General features: G+C 31.0%; 2 protein-coding genes across 2 annotated transcripts; both read left to right on the top strand.

Moving 5' to 3' along the window:
- Window positions 1–3,484: 3,484 nt before the first annotated feature.
- On the top strand, window positions 3,485–10,189 carry LOC25484987 (tRNA nucleotidyltransferase cca2; the record flags this gene model as incomplete). Its single annotated transcript, XM_024785769.2, has 16 exons — window positions 3,485–3,724; window positions 3,833–3,963; window positions 4,269–4,383; window positions 4,735–4,790; window positions 5,235–5,284; window positions 5,367–5,468; window positions 5,590–5,666; window positions 6,115–6,150; window positions 6,283–6,407; window positions 6,749–6,815; window positions 6,965–7,045; window positions 8,160–8,222; window positions 8,331–8,475; window positions 8,766–8,915; window positions 9,609–9,703; window positions 9,838–10,189. Coding segments are annotated over 16 exons (1,638 nt in total), but the record flags the coding sequence as incomplete, so codon positions are not given.
- Window positions 10,190–12,819: 2,630 nt separating this feature from the next.
- Window positions 12,820–18,518, top strand: LOC25484986 (protein disulfide-isomerase 5-2). The gene is made up of 5 exons (XM_013614084.3): window positions 12,820–13,080; window positions 13,962–14,065; window positions 14,170–14,540; window positions 16,522–16,823; window positions 17,967–18,518. The coding sequence occupies exons 1-5, from the start codon at window positions 12,889–12,891 to the stop codon at window positions 18,288–18,290; spliced, it is 1,293 nt and encodes a 430-aa protein (XP_013469538.1). The 5' UTR covers window positions 12,820–12,888; the 3' UTR covers window positions 18,291–18,518.
- Window positions 18,519–20,062: the final 1,544 nt, after the last annotated feature.

The following is a 20,062-nucleotide window of genomic DNA, read 5'->3' as shown; positions in this document are numbered from 1 at the left end:
CCCCTCCTGATTCTCGAAGCAAACCCTAAGAGTGTGTTTGGATGGGGGAATGTTTTGATGGAATGTAATGTTTTGAGAAAATTTAAATACTTTGAGGTGAATTTCATTATTTGAATAATAATTTGAAGAATTTTCAAAATGATGAAAATTTACGAAGTACTAGACTTTAGACCCGTGCGTCGCACGGGTCATTTTGACTAATATATAAGAATAAGTAATGGTAAAAAAAAATCCTAAAATAAATAAAAGATGAAGAGTATTATACATTTTACTTACGCAGGGTTCAAAAAATAAAGTAGGAGATGACATGAAATCGTTTAGTCGAAACAAACGAATATTAAAAAATAAAAATTAGACAACGACAGGGATCTAAAATTCTATTTCCAATCCTTCACATGTCAAAATTACAATTGGTTCTCTTCATTGTAATCATCTAAACTTAATTAAAAAATTTGCAAGTGCAAATAGAATCGACATTATACAAATTTGTCACTACTTGATTCCAAAAACCTATGTTACATGAAAACCACTCATACCTAAATACCAATAATAAACCTTCAAAACAAAAATCAACTATTCTCAAAGGACCCAAAAGAAAGATTTTTAGCCTTCAAAATCACAATTCCTCTTGTTGTATTGTTTTTGTGTCAAAACCACCATAAGTTGAATAGTAGGCCCATGCACATGACTTTCCTCATAAGACAAAAACACCAGTTTTTTGTAGGTTGAAAAAATAAATCAAATATCCTTAATTTTCAATAACGCTTAGAAACAACTGAAACTTTTGCATTATCTCAATCCACAAACAAAATAGAAGGCCTTTATATTTGCTTTAGGCACCTTAAGGAATTCTATGTAAATTGTTTTCCTGCAATGAAATGCTAAACACAATGAGCAAAGAAGAAGAATTAACAACAATATTTGGATTGTTTTATTTAGCTTACAATTCTTTAAACTAATCAACAAAAAATTAAATTTGCATTATATCCTCCACAATATCAATAATTTTTTAAAGGGATCATTCTATTTGTATGACTATGATGAGAACTCATGTGTGTCCATGAAGACCAGCTCTACGGATAAGTGTTATCTATAAAATTGATATTGCCATTCATAAAGCCTCTAATAAAAAAATATTATCATGACTACAAAACAACAAATCAACAAAGCAGTTTAGAAAAGAGTGAAGACAATAATTTTTACTTAAAGAGGATTATGAAGAGAAATAAATCTCAAAAATATTATTTGAATATAAAACAATGAAAGATTATGTTATAGTTAACATTCACACATGCAGCTAAATGCCTGGTTCATATTCATACCCTCTGTCGAAGCATGTCCTACGTTTTATACACTAAATATATTATGTTGTCACATTTCCATCAATTGATAAGAACTTACATGTATAAATTAAGATAAAGAAGGCATTAAATGTTAACAACTAAAAAATGTAACATCTAAGAGAACAAAATGCGGGACAAAAACATTGTTAACCAACTACATGACAGAAACAACTCCCTTGTAGTTAAGTCTATATAATTTCTATAAAATATAGCATGATCACTTTTCACCACCTGCTAGAAGTTTTCACAAAGTGAAAATCAAATCAATGTATATTTTCTGTGTTATAATCTTAAATATTGCAAATGAAAGTTATATTTATAAAATCTCCTTACCAAATGAAGAGACTAAACTCTTACTCACCCACCAATAACATTAGCAATTGTTGCAATTGTTGCATTGTGAGGACCTACAACTGCACATGATTTTTACTTCAAGATAGGTACTATTTGAGTTGTGCACACATAAATAAAGAAACAAAATAAAAGAAGACACTTAAATCCCTCAATGAATTGGTTATTTGTTTCATTTAGGGCAAGACTAAACAAAACTAATACGGCATTCTATCGAAGGAAGGAATGAAGAAAAGCGAATGCATACTTACGTTTAATTGAAAAAAATGAACAGGAAAAAGATCATAATATCGACATCGTAGTAAAACTGCAACAATGGAGAATCTGAAAAATTGTAAAATCAAGATTAAGAAAATAAGAGACAGATGCCGTAAAAAAAGAAAGTCCAAATTGGAAAGAGAATAAAATCTGGATGCTTCAATTAAAATTATGAAGAGAATTTAGCAAGACTGATACTTCATTACATTGAAAAGCAAAAACTGAAGAATCAAATGTTTGATTCAACAACTGAAAATAAAGCAAAAAGATGGAGCAGCAAACACTCCATTATATGAATCTGGATTATTAACCAAAGGACATGTTGCATCAATACAGTAAAATAAAAAGTGTTACAAAACATCTTTAAGCATGAAAACTTACGCAAAAATCAAACCATAGCATCAGATATACCCGTTAAGCATTGATGCGACAACAACATTTTTCAATATTACTACTTGATATTCTTTGAATGAATGATTGAAGGGAGAAATTCTCTGAACGAATGATTAAAGGGATAAATAAGGATGTGTTTTATTCAATTCTGTATGATACACATTTACAGTAAGAAGGAGAATTGATACATGAAAGTGCTTTGGAAACAACTAAATTTGTGGGGAGTTGGAGTCTGTGTCGTGGTTAATATTAGAAGGGAATTTGAATTTTGCAATCGCAAAAATGGGAAGCCTGATGTAATGGAAAACCTAACAAATTCTGATTAAATCATCCCTTAATTAATGCACACGAATTGAAAAAGGTGCAACAAACTTACAAGAATTTGTGAATTTGTTAGATTTTATTTTTTTTTTCGAAAAAGGGAATTTGGTAGGAGCGAAAATAGGATTGGATTTAGTAGTGAGCTGTTGTTTTTTATTTCAGAAGCATTTGAAAATAACATTTTGATTAAATGGAAATAATAGGAAGAATTTGTTAATAAGAGTGAATAGGAAGAATTTGTTAATAAGAGTGATTTTTTTATTTTATTTTATGTTTATCTGTTTATTGTTGTGTTGGAAACAAAATAGGAGGAAATTGTATTATTATTATTTTTATGTTTATCTGTTTATTGTTGTGTTGGAAACAAAATAGGAGGAAATTGTATTTTTTTTTTTTTTGTTATGTTTATCGTTGTGTTGGAAACAAAATAGGAGGAAATTGTTATAGGAATAGGAGGAACGATTGTTAAAGTTTATCTCTTAATTAAGCAGGTTTAATGGAACACGGGGTAATAACGTAAAAGTCATTATAAAATCTAGACTAAAATTAGGTTAAAAATTGGCTTATGGGTTAACTTTTATATATAAAGATTTTGTTCAAGTTAAAATTAGAGAATTTCAAATGACACCTAAAACTTAAGAATTTCAAAATTCTTCATTATTATAATTTTTCAAATTTTGTATTTTGGTCCTCAAATTTTCCAAAATTTCCAATTTGACCCCACTAAATTTTTTAAAAATTGCAAATTGACCCCTCAAATTTTCCAAAAATTATATTTTTTTGATTAAAAAGGAAAAAAGGTTTAAAAGGATAAAAAAAATCCCTTCGTTCTTCTTCCTCTTCACTCTCACCGTCCCACCAAAATCCTTCTCCTCACCAAAACGCCGTCGTTCCAAAGCTCTGCATGCGCATCAATGTCGACGCAGACGCACCATGTTCGTGACACAATCGAACTCACCGAAGTCGAACAAAAAATCTTCGATAGACTTCTCGCCACTCAACTTCACTTCAAACTCAAAACTGACATCCGAGTCGCCGGTGGTTGGGTTCGCGATAAGGTTTGTACAAATTACAATCGTTGGAATCATTCTTTTTCCCTCATTCATTGTTCCGATACTTTCTTTTTTTGTTAATAAATCATTTGGCTATCGATTTTTTGTGTGTAGCTTCTGGGAAAAGATTCAAATGACATTGATATTGCTCTTGATCATATGATGGGTAAGGAGTTTGCGGATAAAGTCAGAGAGTATTCCTTGTACCTTAAGGAAGATGCGCCAAGTGTTTGTGTTATCGAAAGGTACCTTTTGCTCGTTCTCTCAGCAACATACCCGAAACCTTGCAGTTGTGTGTGAATTTCAGTGGAACAAAAATAAAGTTATAATAATTTTGATCGTTGAATACATGAATGAAATAAAGTTATTCTTTTGATAAATACATGATATTTTGTTATGTTCCTTGTTTAGGAAGCCATCTAGTGGATAATTTTTGCGTACTTTCCCTTTTAAGAAATTTGCAACTGAAAATTACATTGTGTATTTTATGTTTGTGTGCAGTTTTTAACATTCTTTTTCATATAACGTTGACTAATTATTCTTTTTGCAGCGACGCTGAGAAGTCCAAACATCTAGAAACAGCCACGATGCGTTTGTTTGGTATCTCGATTGATTTTGTCAATCTGAGGTCCGAGAAATACAAAAAGGAATGCAACATTCCTGAGGTATATATATCTGTCCAGTCTCCTTTTATTAGGTTGCTTGCTTTTTGTTTTTGGTTCATTTTGGTAAGATGTTTCTATGTTTTCTTCAAAGATAGCTTGTATTCTTTCTTATATTTAATTGGATATATTTTTTTTTATAAAATTTTGATTACATGCTTAAGAACCAAGAAGTTTGATTATTTTTAAGGTAAGTTTCCTAAATTTTTGTAATTTTTCTGGGTATATAATCTAAGCTAATTTTATGCAAAGATGAACATGTATTCTCACTTCTTTTTGGCATATTTAATCTTCTCTTGATTTCCTATACCCTAGTCAAATTCTACAGAATTAAGTTTACTTCCTGTCTAACAGCAAACGTTTGGCACAGCTGAAGAGGACGCATACAGGCGGGATTTAACAATTAACAGGTATCTTTGTGAACTTTTATTTAAAGCATTTTTAGATAAGAAATAAAGAATTCCAAAATTAGGTGAAATTAAACATAACTGTGGTTAACATTTTTTATTTCTTTATTTATATAGAAAAAGTTGGTGTAGCACCAATCGTAAATATAGAAACAAAAATGGCTTATTCTCTTCTTACTTGATCGAGGCATGAGCAGAGAAGGCTCGTTGAAGCCCCAGATAGATCAGATGGAGTATGGGCAATGGAGATTAGTCAAATTATTTGGGAGACTTAGAAAAACTATAGGTCAAACCATTAAGAAAGATTTACGTACAAATGATTTTTATTTTTTTTGACATATCTATAATAGGACATTATAGTGTTGTCTAATCATGTAGTTCACCTTGCCGAAATGGAAAAGTTATTTAGATGATAGTTTCATAAAACAATTTATTCGTGTATGGCAGTTTATTCTATAATATCAACAATGGCGCAGTTGAAGATTTTACTAAGAGAGGTCAGAGTGGATTTTATTACCTAAAGAAGTATTTTAAGAGCTACTTGTTTGTTCATCTAATAACTTCTTTGGTACTTTGCAGGAATCTCAGACCTTAAGTCTGGAAAGATAGTGACTCCTTTACCTCCAAAGGCCACCTTTCTTGATGATCCATTACGAGTTCTTCGAGCCATTCGAATGGTAGGTTTTAATTTTTCACTACTTCCGAATTTTTGTATATGCTATGAATTTTTTGTCCTATGTTTTACGTGAGGTTTGAACTTATTTTCCTGCTATATTGAAGAGACACAATTTATTACTTTTAGGTGCTATCCTTGATTTTACTCTAGATGAAGATCTAAAAGGAGCTGCTGCGTGTGATGATGTGAAAAATGATCTAACTGTTAAAGTTATCAGAGTGTGCAGTCGAAAGGTGCGTAAAATTAGCAGAGAGCACATTGGAAGAAAGAAGGTGCGTAAAATTAGCATAGAGCACATTGTAAAGGAGGTGCATGAAATTAGCGGAGAGCGCATTGGATAGGAGCTGTATGAAATTGGAAAGGAGCTGTATGAAATTTATGAAGAGCGCGTTGAAAAGGAGGGGTATAAAATTAGCAGAAAGCGCATTGAAAAGGAGGTGCATTATAATTATTCTCTTTTTTGTTATGGATAACTTTTACATTTACGAGTTTATGACAAGCTTGCTCATATTTTTGGTTGTACTGAAAATTTAGCCATTTATGCTCTTATGTTTATGGCTTTGTCTGTAGGTTGATCTAATGATATCTGGAAATCAACCTGTCAAAGCAATGACTTATATTTGTGGGCTTACACTATTTCAGACAAAGGAGGTGTATAAAATTAGCAAAGAGCGCATTGGAAAGGAGGTGCATTATAATTATTCTCTTTTTTGTTACGGATAACATTCACATTTACGAGTTTATGACAAGCTTGCTCATATTTTTGGCTGTACTGAAAATTTAGCCATTTATGCTCTTATGTTTATGCTTTGTCTGTAGGTTGATCTAATGATAACTGGAAATCAACCTGTCAAAGCAATGACTTATATTTGTGAGCTTACACTATTTCAGACTGTCTTTACTCTTCCTGAGCATGAACTTGTCATTTCGGATGAATGTGAAAGGTATAAGCCGTAGATAAATTCATAAATGTGTTTTGGATGAATGTGCAAATCCATTATTAATGAATTAATGAATAACATTCACGTCTTCAGCACATAGTAAGAGTTATTCTAATAGTTTATTGTTGCCCCAATTATTAGAATAAAGTGGGCCTACATCGAGTTAATAATTGTGCCATGAATACCTCTTATCTATCTGATAGTATTTAGAGCCTCCATTCTCTATTTCTTCCGTTCCTACTTATATCCTATATCTTGCATTGTACTTTATTTTGTAAGTTTTTTGTGCATAGACATTCATTTTGTTGGTCATGCTGACTAAGTAATTCTTTCACTTTATCCAGGCTCTGCATTTCTTACTTGGATAATGCATCGAAACTTATCCATTTACTTGGAGAGTCAACCTTTACTGTAAGTGATGAGTTAATCTTTCGTTTTTAGAAAATACTCAATATTTTTACATCAATTCTTAAAGCATGAAGTTGTACGGTTATTCCTGTCTCACTTTAGGCTTGTTTGATTATTATGTGCTGGCTGATGCACAATTTCTGTGTATTTAGGTTGAACAAAGAAGACTTGCACTTTATGCTGCTTTGTTTCTGCCACTCAGAAATAACACTTATAAAAAGAAGGCCAAGAAGGTACACACCTCCTTTTTTTATTTATATAGGTGCAATTTTAAAGTGCAGGTGCATTAAGTATAATGTTTGTGCTTGGAGATGGAACATCTAGTACAATATCTATATTTAGATTTTCAACTAGAGTTTTTCGAGGTTCAGGCTACGAAATTTTTTCGTATCTGGTTAGATGCATAAGAACTTGAATCCCCGTCGTTAGATTTTCATGCTACATTAATGGGAATGAAAATTGAAGCTAGTTATTTGTTAAAATTGAACGTGACAGCTTGGTTCAACTCAAAGCTCGGTTACACTGAGTTAAAGTTTCATATCATATGATAATTAAACTATCGAGCAAGATTGAACACCAGGTATTATGTCATAGAAAGCCTGCAACCCAAGTCTATATAATATCCATTACTCTATTTCGTCATCATCAAAATCATAACACAGACTATCAATTTTTCTGTTTATTTTATTATTTACTCCCTCCATTTCGAGATTTTTTTTTTTATCCAGTTTTATCGGACCATTTTGAGATTTTTTTTATCCAGTTTTATCGGACCCTCCTCAAAAAAGATTTATGAATTAGGAAGATTAAAGTAATTCTCTCTTATGAAGGTTAATCTTGGTACACAATATGTTAGCATTGGGCCTTCTATAGCGAGGACCTATTCTAGGAAGAAAAAAAAAACCATCAATACAAGTGAGCCTGGGACTGCAGATGTGTAATTATAAATAGCAGTTTAGAAAGAAAAAAAAAAGTGTAATTATTTGTCGAAACTGGTTGATTAGGGAGCAGACATGCTTTATTATTTTACTGAAAAGTAAAAAAAAATTGTCATTTCAAATTACCGATAATGACCCATCAGTCCCCACACTTCCTACCTTTAAGAAGCATTTTAAGATTGTTTAGATATGATGCAGAGTACTCAGTCAAATTCTATTAAGCTTTTGAATTTGAAAACGGAAGGAAGGAAACTATCATATAAAACAACTTTGCTTCACTGACACCTCTTTTTCCCATTCAATTATATTGTTTTGTCTTGGATTCTTGGCACTGCCTTGTGTAATCTTGTGGTTATTATATCTAATGACATATTGGTTCAATAGCCTAATATGTGACTCTGAATTATAGATTCCTGTTGTCAATCGTATCATTCTTGAGTCCCTTAAGTTTAAAGCTAAGGATGCAGAAACGGTCAGTTTCCTTTGAGCCTTGGTATAATTTCAACAGATACATTATAACATGCAAATATGCAGAATGTAGGTAATTTCGTCATTACTTTGGTTTATTGTAAAAATCCAGGTTCTTGACTTACACCGATTGTCATATCAATTCTTGTCGTTGATTCCTTATCTCGCATCTGGTGAGGATATGCAAGCATCAAATCTTGATTGGATGGGAGACTTGATTGATGTTCCTGTCTCTTCTCGAGCCCGGGTAATAACAGGTGAAGTGTTTTTGCATGGTTTACCGTTTACCTCACTATTATACTCCCTCCATCTCATTTTAAAAGTCGTTTAAGGATTGTACACGGGTTTTAAGGAAATGATTAAGTGTGTTGATTTTAATGGTAAAATTAGTATCATTGACTAAAATACCCAATAAAGTTACTACTATTTATCCATATTTGCACTATTGTTGGGGTTCCCATCAATTTGTTTCCATTAGAAGTTGCTTAGCTATTGTGCATTATGAATTGTTTTTGATATGGCTGAGATTTATATTTTATTATTTAAGGGTTTCTCTTAATTGAGCTTAGAGATTTTTGGCGGGTTGTACTGTTGATATCCATTCTATTACATCCCATTGACACTGAGAATGAGCACTCACAGTTGGAAAAACGAAGATATTTGTTTAATGCCGTGGAGAATTCTATAATGAAATTAGGTGAGACTTTTGTAGTAATTATATGTTTGTAGCAATTTTTTAAATTGTACTTCATTTTTTTCTTGTTTTACTAGACTTATTCGTGTCAATTATCCTGTTTGCAGAATATTTCAACATGTATTTTTTTTCTTCTTCCTGTTGCATCTTAACTTTAGTCAATATGTTTCTTTAATCTGAATGCATTGTTTGGCTTATGATTCTTTTCTTCCTAATTTTTCTTTGGATTGGAATGGCTTTGCTCTAGTGTAGGAAAGTCATGTTTGCACTTGCAGTGCAGTCACATCAAGAATTACACTCAAATAAGAGAGCTTAATTTAGTTGGTTATGGTGAAAAGTTAGAGGGAGCTTTCGTTTCTGTAATGTGACAATGCTGTCAAGTTCTGCAGGCATTCAATTTCTTAATTAGGGGAAGTTCACTTGTAGTTGAATGTTAATCAACTGCGTTCTTTTGGTAATAAGTGTGGTTTTGGACTAAATGAATTACAAATAAGAAAAACCCAATCAAAAGTAAACCAATAACAAACCAGCCTTTTCTCACTAGTTAGACCTCTTATTAGTATTGTTATTATATTATTACGCTGCAGCTATTATGTTATTAGGCAACAACCAGCAGTGTGTTTTTCTATGCTGGTGATTTCAGAGTCGTTATTTCACCTCATTATTTTTTGATTAACATGTTTTGGTGGATAACAGGCCTTGAGAAAGTATGGGACGTAAAACCATTGATCAATGGCAAAGATGTTATGAAGGTTCTACAGCTTAAAGGAGGGCCGCTTGTTAAGGAGTGGGTAAGTTCTTCTGCTTACTGCATCATCTCTCCAAAGTGGTGTTGAGTCTGCCTCCAAATTTAATGTTTTCATATTCTGTTTCATTTTCACTTCAAATTTAACGTTTTCATATTCTGTTTCATTTTCACTTGCAGCTGGACAAAACAATGGCTTGGCAACTTGCCAATCCATCCGGAACTTCAAAGAAATGCATTGAGTGGTTGGAAGAAGCCAATTCTAAGAGAGTAAAGTTGGAGTGAGGTTCACTGATGCAGGCAAAATTATGGTAATGAGGACAGTATATTCTGCAAGTAATTTTGACCCACTTTCTAGCAATGGGGGTGCTCCTATGAACTGCAAGAAGAGAAAAGTTGATGAATTTTCTGATTAACATCTCATTGTTTCCAATCATAGTCTAAGTAGAGGTATTGCAAATGTACATGAACGTTGGACAACACAAGCCATTAACGACAGTAACTAAGTAAAATGACATTGAATAAAAAAAAACAACTATCACCATCGTGATTTTGTTTTATGAAACACAAATGGTTATGTTTTGGGCTCAAATAAAAAAATTATCAGCCATAGAAAAATAATAAAAGGAGCATGAAGTCCCACATCTTATTGATAAGAAGACTTTGTTTATGGCTAATTCTTTATGCTCTTCTTGTCAAAATAATTAATGTTTATTAAAAAATTAATGTTTATTAATTTTTTTTTAATGTTTATTAAATACATTTGTATAGAAATACTTGTGATGTTATCGCAATAAGTTTTTTACTGAATGTAGCATTTCGCTTTGGAAAAGCTTACAACAATGGATGCGTTAAGAAATTGAAGACGAATGAGGTTAACAATTGCATTTGATTTGTCTTAACAATCTCAGCCTAAGTTTAGCATTATTATCAGTTGTAGCCTTTGGCTTTTGTTCATAATCATGCAGTGGTTGTTGTTGTTGATCGTTAGATGGAAAAGGAAATCCAAATTCAAATGTAAAGCCTTGAAGTGAACAAGAAAAGGTCACAAATATGATCAGGGCAGTTTCCATTTTTAATTGAAAATTCGACGATGTTTTTTTGTTACTTTAGAATTTTCTTGAGTGCATTTTTTTTTTTGACAAGAGTTTTGTTGAGTACATAAATATACGCTAAATTAATTTAAAATAATTAAATATAAAAAATGACATCATGATAATTGATTTATATGTATCCAACAAAACTCTGTGATTTCAAAGTGTTGGTTAAAATTCAAAAGAGAAATGATATTTGTACAACCATTTTATGACAACTTTCTCTCTCATACATACATTATATTCTTACTCTCTCTTCCTTTTTCTCTCTCCATTGTTTTTGACCAATGAAAAGAGAGAAGAGGAAGATTATCAAATAGGTTGTACCAAATGGTTGGTCAAATATCATTGCTCAATTCAAAATGTTTAAATTGGGTCTTAAGTTTACACCAACGAGGAACATGTTATAAATGAACTTGTCGGTTTGAAAAATTCAGTTTGTTACTACGGATCATTTTTTTTTTTTTTTTGTCAAATAATCAAGTATTTAAAATTCACTGTTTTTAAAGTGAATAAATGAGATATCTTGAATTTGACATCAATCCTTACATATAATAATGTATATCCTTGCCAGCTAAACTATGATCACGGAGACTCATGTTATTTTCTCTATTGTTGAGAAATGATATAACAACCGAACAATAAAATTAGGATATTTATTTAAGTTATTTTCTCATTTTGCAAGAAAAAGTTTATTCTTTTGACTTCTCACTTAAAAATTAAATTTTCTACGAAAATAATTATGAATCACTAGTATTTATCCGTTTTTATTGGTTGAAACCTAATTTTGATTAAAAGAACTGGAGGATTGTTAAACTTTGCTAATTTTGTAGTTGTCGGGGTTTGAACCCCATACCTTACATATATTATGTATTGTCCATACCAACTGAGCTAAACTCACGAAGATAAAATATGAATAATTGTTAAACACAGTATAAAAGCGGAGAAACATTAGTTATTTAAAAAAAAAAACGGAGAAACATTAATGTCTGTTTTGACCTTGGTATAAATGGTGAAAAGAGAAAAGTAAAGTGAAATTAGAGATAAAGGATCAAAGAGAAAGAAAAAAAAAAGGTGAGAGAGAAAAAAATATAAAGCAGATTAATTTTAAAAAATAAATTTGTTGCCAAAAAAATAGGAGAACTCAAATAAGATAATATTGTACCTATTCAGTGAAATAAAATAAAAAATTAAACCCTAGAAAAAACTATAACTTTGTTATTTTAACAAACTTATCAGTAATTTAATTTTGCTTCCTTAAAAAAAAAAAAAAATTTTGCTTAGGTGTGAATTAATTAAGTCGAATTAGTTTGATTATTTACATTAAATATACACTAGGAAAAAACGGACACGTATTACGATAACGTTTGAAAATTATTAATGGTGTTTTTTTATGAAATTTTGGTTTGGATTAAAATTAAAAATATAAATATTTGTTGTTTTCAAGTTATAACCAACCAAACTAATCATGATTATTTATTTAAACTAGTAAAATGACGGGCACCTGTCTTTCCTCTTTTTTTATTGCTAATTTGTGAAAATTATTAACGGTGTTTTTTTCATAAAATTTTGATTTGGATTAAAACAAAAAAATATAAATGTTCGTTGTTTTAAGTTATACAAATCAAACTAATCATGATTATTTATTACAATGATACGAACAATATAAAAAAATATAATATAATCTTTTTTTTTAATGACACAACCAACGATCTTTATTATAAAAAAAATTATTTAGTATAAATATATTCATCTAATTTGTTACACTTTTTAAATAATAAAGAAAAAATCCAGACATATATATATATATATATATATATATATATATATATATATATATATATTCATATCATGTTTTTTTTTTGTTTGATAAAATATTCATATCATGTTTGTTACATTTATTTTAATATTTAAATTTATTTTATTTATTTATTATATGTGTTTTATTTTGACAAATATTTGTTATATGTGTTGTTTGTATCGAAAATTGAGGATAATTTTCTTTATAGATAATCATTTTTATTCATTAAATTTATATAGGAGTACTTTTCTTGTGAATCGTATCGTATATATTATACACTTGAACAAACACAAGACTCTGTTTCGTGTTTGGATCCAAAACAAAAGAGAAGAAAACATGAGGATTTGCTTTGTTATTTTTTGTATTGTTTCATTGATCCACTTTTGTCGTGCTGAACCATTATCGGTTGATGGAAAGGTATTGATACTCGATGAATCCAACTTCGATTCCGCCATTTCATCCTTCGATCACATCTTGGTTGATTTCTACGCTCCTTGGTGTGGTCACTGCAAGCGTCTCTCTCCTGAGGTATATATCTTATGGCTCTTTCTAAATATTTGATTTTTATTCATACCCATTTTAAAAATTCTTCTTTTTTATTTTTTATTTTTTTTATTTTTATGTATTGTTTGATTTCCATATTGATACATAGACTTGATAATAATTTGAGAAAATAACATAATTGAATGTAATCACATGTGTCCATGTTGTATCAATGTTGGACACCGACACATGTTGGACACTGGACACGCTTTTGATCAGAAGTGTGAGTGCTACAAAGATTGGTGGATGCACTTCTAGGAGTTAGAGTAGTATGCATGCATCAAACATAGTGGACATCTTTGGTGGTTTGGATTAATTTATCAGTAGTGTTTTTGAATCTAAATTCTAGTATCACTGCTTGCACCTGTTCTTCTTAAATTGAACTTTATCCAAGTTTATTACTGAAATAGAAATAGACTTGTTAAGTTATGATGTTAGATAAAATATTAATATTATTTATAAAAAATCTAAATTGAGAGTCTATATATATAATGTGCATCTAATCAAACAATTTTTTTCATTAAAAAAAGAAGTTCTAAAACAAGATAGATACGATAGTATTTGACCTTTTATGTAAAACGTTATAAAAGTTCTTTAACGTATGTCATATGAGTGTCACACGTGTCGGAGACCGTTTCAAGGAGTGTCCAAGCAAAGGAAAAACCTTTTTTTGGGACACTTGTCTGAGTTGTCCGACATGTGGCGCATAAGTGTCGGACCCCGAGACACGCCTAATCCTATAGGTGTGCGTGTTTCATAGGTTACATGACTATTACTGTTTAATTTAACCTGATAACAGATTCTTGTGACTGTCAAATATGTTTCATTTTATATGAGGAATGAAGCTGTGATTTTCTGTCTTATAGTTAGACGCGGCCGCGCCTGTACTTGCAGCCTTGAAGGAACCTATACTCATTGCAAAAGTAGATGCAGACAAGCATACTAGCCTTGCAAGAAAACACGATGTTGAGTATGTTTTCTTTGGTCATCTATATTGTTTGTTCAAATTCAAACCGTATTTATTTCTTCCTAACTTCTTATAAGTGTTGCTTTTTTGGGCATTCTGTGATGTAGTGCCTATCCAACCATTTTGCTGTTTAATCATGGTGTCCCAACTGAATATCGTGGACCAAGGAAAGCTGATTTACTTGTTCGTTATCTTAAGAAATTCGCTGCTTCTGATGTTTCCATCCTCGATTCAGATTCTGCTGTGAATAATTTTGTTGAAGAAGCTGGTACTTTTTTCCCAGTATATATAGGTTTTGGGTTGGAAAGTTCAATGATAGAAAAGTTCGGCAAAAAGTATAAGAAAAATGCATGGTTTTCTGTGGCAAAGGATTTTTCAGAGGATCTCATGGTAACATATGACTTCGATAAGATTCCTGCCTTGGTTTCCCTTAATCCACTGTACAATGAGCGTAACACATTTTATGGTCCATTTGAAGGTTAGTTTATTTCATACATAATTCACACTTCACAGTTATTTTACATACTAGATAGTACATCTCACCTATAATACATTTTTTTCACACTTTTGAGTTGATTTTGTCATATCTAGGAGATAAATATGTGCTGGCATATGCTACATTGAAATTTTTTATTTTTTTTTGAAGAAGCTACTTTTATAGTTAAACAGTGATTCATTTGTTTATAATTTTTTTAAGAGTGAATGAATGGTTTTGGATTTGTTTATTATATATTTTTCTTTAAGTAGGGGCTTATTAGGGTCCACATTCCATTGTATGAAGCTCATTTTGGTAGATGTAATTGATGCGCTGAAACCTTATAGTATATGTCGAAAACTAGTTGTTAGGTTCTTTTGGAAGAACACAGGTAGAAAGGGAATTATTCGTCCCTATAGTTTTATTGATTTAGGAAAAGAAAAATAGACAGAGGAAGCTACTCCCCTCACACTGGAATTTTCCAGTCAAAAACTAAACAAAAGCTAAGATACCATCAACGGAAAACATGGACCTTGATATATAGGCATTCTGAAATCCTGCACTACTTAAATAGGGACACTAACAAATGCCTAACAAGTAACAACCAACAGAAATATAACAGAAAGAGTAACTAACTAACTATTTACAGCACAAGGATAGTAAACTAACAAAGGCTTTGCAGTTGCACAACCTTGCACATCATTAACATTCCCAACACCAACTCTCCTTACATGTTAAGTTATTATATAAGCCTATGAATTGGGTTTTATTTATCCAGCACGCCCTCTTCTAAAAAGGTCCCTTTGGGCGGCTTCAAGCATAGACAATGCAAACTTTGCTAATGCTGATTTATGATATTCTTAGGCTTAAGTACTTAATTTCATTCCAAAGATGGGGTTGACAATGGTTAAACTCCCAACCACTTGGTCGAAGAGGCGCCAATAATAATGTCAAAGAGAAATTCTCATAAATGCTATATCTACTAGGTAGAAACCCAAGACTGATTTGTGTATTGCTGAGTCTCAGAGTTCATAATATGATGACCTTACTTTACTCGTTTATTTGTCGAACCTTAGATATTGGGAAGTGTCTCTAATTGAATAAAGTATAACCATCAAACTAGTTTTTATAATATTTCTTAGCAAATCTATTGTTAGCCAATCTTTGAATAATTTATTTGGACCCCCCACAAGCAAGACTGTAGGCCTGCACTACACTCTTGCTGGTTCTTTCTGAAAGTTTAGGTTAGGCTGCTGCCTTTTTCTTTTTGGTTTTCCCTGGAAAATTTGTACTCATGAAGTTGCCACTTATTGCATTTTAAGATAACTCGGAAGCTTTGAAGTTGAATATTTTTGCTACTTTTGGGTTTGTCACTGTGTCTGGACTCTATTGTTGGGCAATTAGTTCACTATCCAGATTTTAGGAGAAGTAAAAGTTGTAAGGCTTTATGGCACCAAGCTCTGTTTTTTAGTGTTCAGTGCATTTTGCTTGACTGGAGTTTCAGAAGAACTGTTAAACAAGGCTCTTTATTTCCAGCTCTTGGTTTCTTTAGGAGGTGTTTTTGGCCTAGACCCAATTATCTAATAAATCAATAGAGTACAACAAAGTTACCTAGAACGTAACTGAAGCTGAACTCTAACCTTAACATACAATAGGTCGACTTGAAAGGTTTTTATTTTTTCAGGGTAGGAATTGATGTAGATTTTAGGACTCAAATACTACATTTTTCATCTATAGATTACGTATATGCTTGAATGTCTGTTACCAATCTAGAATGTCTTTGTTTCTGTACTGGAAATTACCATGATGTTGTGAGCTTATCTGTACTTCTTGATTTATACTGTATTCTGTTTTATTTTTTCTACTTGCTTTATGTTATGCTGGAAAATATTCGTCTTTGCTCATGTTCTATTAAAATGATTTAGCTTTGATACATTATTGCGTGAATCTCTTGATTAGTTATGTTTTTGTTTTCATAAAGCAGATGATTTTTTGGAAGACTTTATAAAACAAAATCTCATTCCTTTGGCTGTGCCTGTATCCTATGAGACACTTAAGTTGATGAAAGCTGATGGTAGGAAAATAGTTTTGACTATTGTGGACGATGAAAGTGAAGAAAGTTCCAAAGAACTTGTTAAGTTATTGAGGGCTGCTGCATCTGCAAATCGTGACTTAATATTTGGTTATGTTGGAGTTAAACAGCTGGACGAATTTGCTGATAAATTTGATACTACTACTAAACTACCAAAAATGGTCATTTGGGATAAAGAAGATGAGTATCTTTCGGTAAGTCTGGTTTATACCTGAAAAAAATATCACTTTAGTTTATCCTAATTGTACTTCTCTTATTTACATGCCTAGTTTCAAGTTTTTTTCCCTCTTTATTCTGATACATTTCTTTTGCATGTCTTATTTTGGTCAGTTCTTATCTATATATCTATGCTTGGTTACTTTGAGATGAGTGGTGGAAAAAAAAAGATATCCTGACATTCATGCCATCTAACTTTTCTAAGGTTGTGAAATTCCTTGTTGCATAATTTAGCAACGTGCGTGAATGGTGTCATGATTGGAAGTGAGAATTTGAGATACCTTGGTATTAAATACCTGGAAAATAAGGAACCTATGAACCACTATAGGTATAGCTTAGTAAAATTCGTTCTGGTACATAACTAGAAAACTCTAGAAATCACACATTCTCTTGGTTCTAGGATTCCAAACATTGGTATCTGAAGTTCGGGGCACCTCGCCAATTGGCAAGGATATATGAGCTTACTAAATGTCTCAATAATATACACTCTTATAAATTTACATGTCCTTCGATCATCATCAATTGCATGATTTCTCTGTGATACTAGACCTGCTAACCATGTAACTATCCTATATAGGCTCTTCATGCATGCGAGACTTACAAATTTTTTCATAAATAGTTTAACCATTCCCTCTATTGACCACCATGTTTGTAAGATTTCTCAGTATAGACATGCAAGAGAAGTATATCATCAATCTTGTTACATGCAGTGTTGTCAATCACAGATAGTGGAAATTAGCTATTTGTTCAAATTCAAATATGCTACACTCACTGCTATAGCATTGCTATAACCTCTATTTGACAAAAACTTTTTACGAAATAGTGTATTGTAGAATACTAGCGATATGTTCAAATCAAATTCTACTTTGCTATAGTAGTGTTATAGTGCCGTTGTAGCTGCTATTGGACAAACACTGGTTGCATGTACGTAATGTTCATAATCTATCTATGACAACTGACAAGTGAGAGTTGATTTTACTATGAAAGTTCCTACTATCATGCTAACACAAATTGCTCGTATCAAGTCATATAAACTTAAAAAGTGTGTTGGTTGACGTCTTCATTTGAACTCTTTTCTATAATGTGGGAAGCCAATATATATTTCTGCGTTAATTTTTCAGGTAGTTGGTTCAGAAAGCATTGAAGCAGAGGATCAGGGAACACAGATCACTAAATTCCTAGAAGGATATAGAGAAGGAAGAACCGTAAAGAAATCATTTAGTGGGCCGTCGCTGATGCAATTTATCCATAGATCTTTCGACATTAGAATGGTGTACATCGTTGTTTTTATGATTGCAGTGCTAATGCTTATTCAAACCTTGGGTAGTAAAGGAGATGATGGTGAATATCAGAGAGTACCAAACCAAGATAAGGTTAATCAACCAAGCAGCTCTACCTCAGAAGGTGAAAGCAAAGAGTATAAAGAAGGTGACAAAGAAGACTAAATTAATTATAACATATACAAGGATCATCACTTAATTATAGCTGGCTTTAGAATTACCATGCCTTTTGGCATGTGTAAATATTTTAGAGTCTGTATTTTTCATAAATTTTGACTACTGTCCAAACTAAACTTATGTTCTTATTTGCACGTTTTCATTAGTTATTTCTTGACATGAAGGCTTATTTATTAGTTTCAACGTGGCATTGATGAAATGAAAGTGTTATTTCAATTATTGTCTACATCATTCCTAGATATAATAATTAATTTAAGTTGTTGGTGTGGATCATTCCTGCTCCATTATAAGATTTTAATAATAAGTATATATTGAGTAGTATCATCTAAAAGAAAAAGTATATTTGAGTAAATACTCAATTTGGTATTCAAACTTTTATTTTTGCAAGAATCCAGTGTCTTTATAATCTAGTGTCATTATAAGATTATAAAAAAGCTTGATAAACTTGACTACTCGTATACAGCTCACCAAACTGATTTGGATAAGACTTGGTAATTTTAATTTCGGTGTTTGTTTGAATCTTCTTTGACTTGAAGTTTCCAGGGTCATTATCTGTCCATAGAAATATTCTCAATTGTTCATGATCTATTTGAGGGGCTTTAATTCAACATAAAAATAAATAGAATAAAATATATTTTGCATGACCACTTTCTATTTTTTATTTTATTTTATAATTTCCAACCAACGGATTACCTTGATCTGCCGCAGAATGTTACAATCAATTCAACTTAGAGACAGAATAAGCAAAAAAACACAAACACAGGGACATACCTGCACTTGGTCTGAATTATGTGGTAGGTAGGTCTTTCAACAACTTGTATAAGAAAACAATACAGAAATACACTTAACCAAATATACATAATATGATAAAAAAAAAAAAATGATTTAGACAACTTATGAAACAATAAAAAATATACAAAGAAAAGTAGAGATTGACATAAAAGTCAAAACAATAGAGAAAAATTAAAAACAATCGAGAGTATGAGAGATAATTGTATCAACACAAATACTCTCTGGTTATTATTATAAACAAAAATATAGTTTTTAGATTCAATGAATAAATTATGTATATGATATATATTATATACCACATATATAATTTATTTAATGAATCTAACAAATGAATTTTTGCTTATAATAACGATCAAAGGTGTAAATATTTTAAATTTCTTTGAATGCAGCTTTCATTAAACTTTTTATCTCATTTTATCAAACTCGTGTAAATAGTATTTTTCTTTTAAAAGTTTGACATTTATTTTATACAATTTCGATCGCTATCTAGATTTTCAACCCTAAAAATAATAATTTTATAATTTAAAAATTGTTGTTTTTAATTTAAAATTATATTTCGGTCAATGAATTACAACTTTAATTTCAAATGTAGGAAAAAAGTCAAATAAATTTATTTATCTAATTTAAAATTTAAATCAAATACATTTATTTTGTTTGATTGATATTTTTTCTTTATATTCGAGACCAAAGAAAACATCATTTTTAGGTAAAAGTTACCCCTAGCGCAATAGCAAAAAGGTGATGTTAACTTGTGCCCTAAAGATACAAATTAATGAGCTAAAAAAAGAAATAATAAATAAATTTTATATTAAAAATGTAAATTATTAAACTTTTACAAAATTGAATACACAAGTTTTAAGAAAATGCTTCTATATTTAGTTTTTTAACTTGTGCCTTCAGAGCTCAAGTTATCATTTCTATAACAAAAATAATAAAATTATTATAGACAAATTTGTTTAAGGGTATAA

This window comes from Medicago truncatula, chromosome 1 (genome assembly GCF_003473485.1).
Source record: "Medicago truncatula cultivar Jemalong A17 chromosome 1, MtrunA17r5.0-ANR, whole genome shotgun sequence".
Taxonomy (NCBI): domain Eukaryota; kingdom Viridiplantae; phylum Streptophyta; class Magnoliopsida; order Fabales; family Fabaceae; genus Medicago; species Medicago truncatula.
Note: the sequence above shows the minus strand (reverse complement) of the source record. Positions and strands in the feature narration are given on the sequence as shown.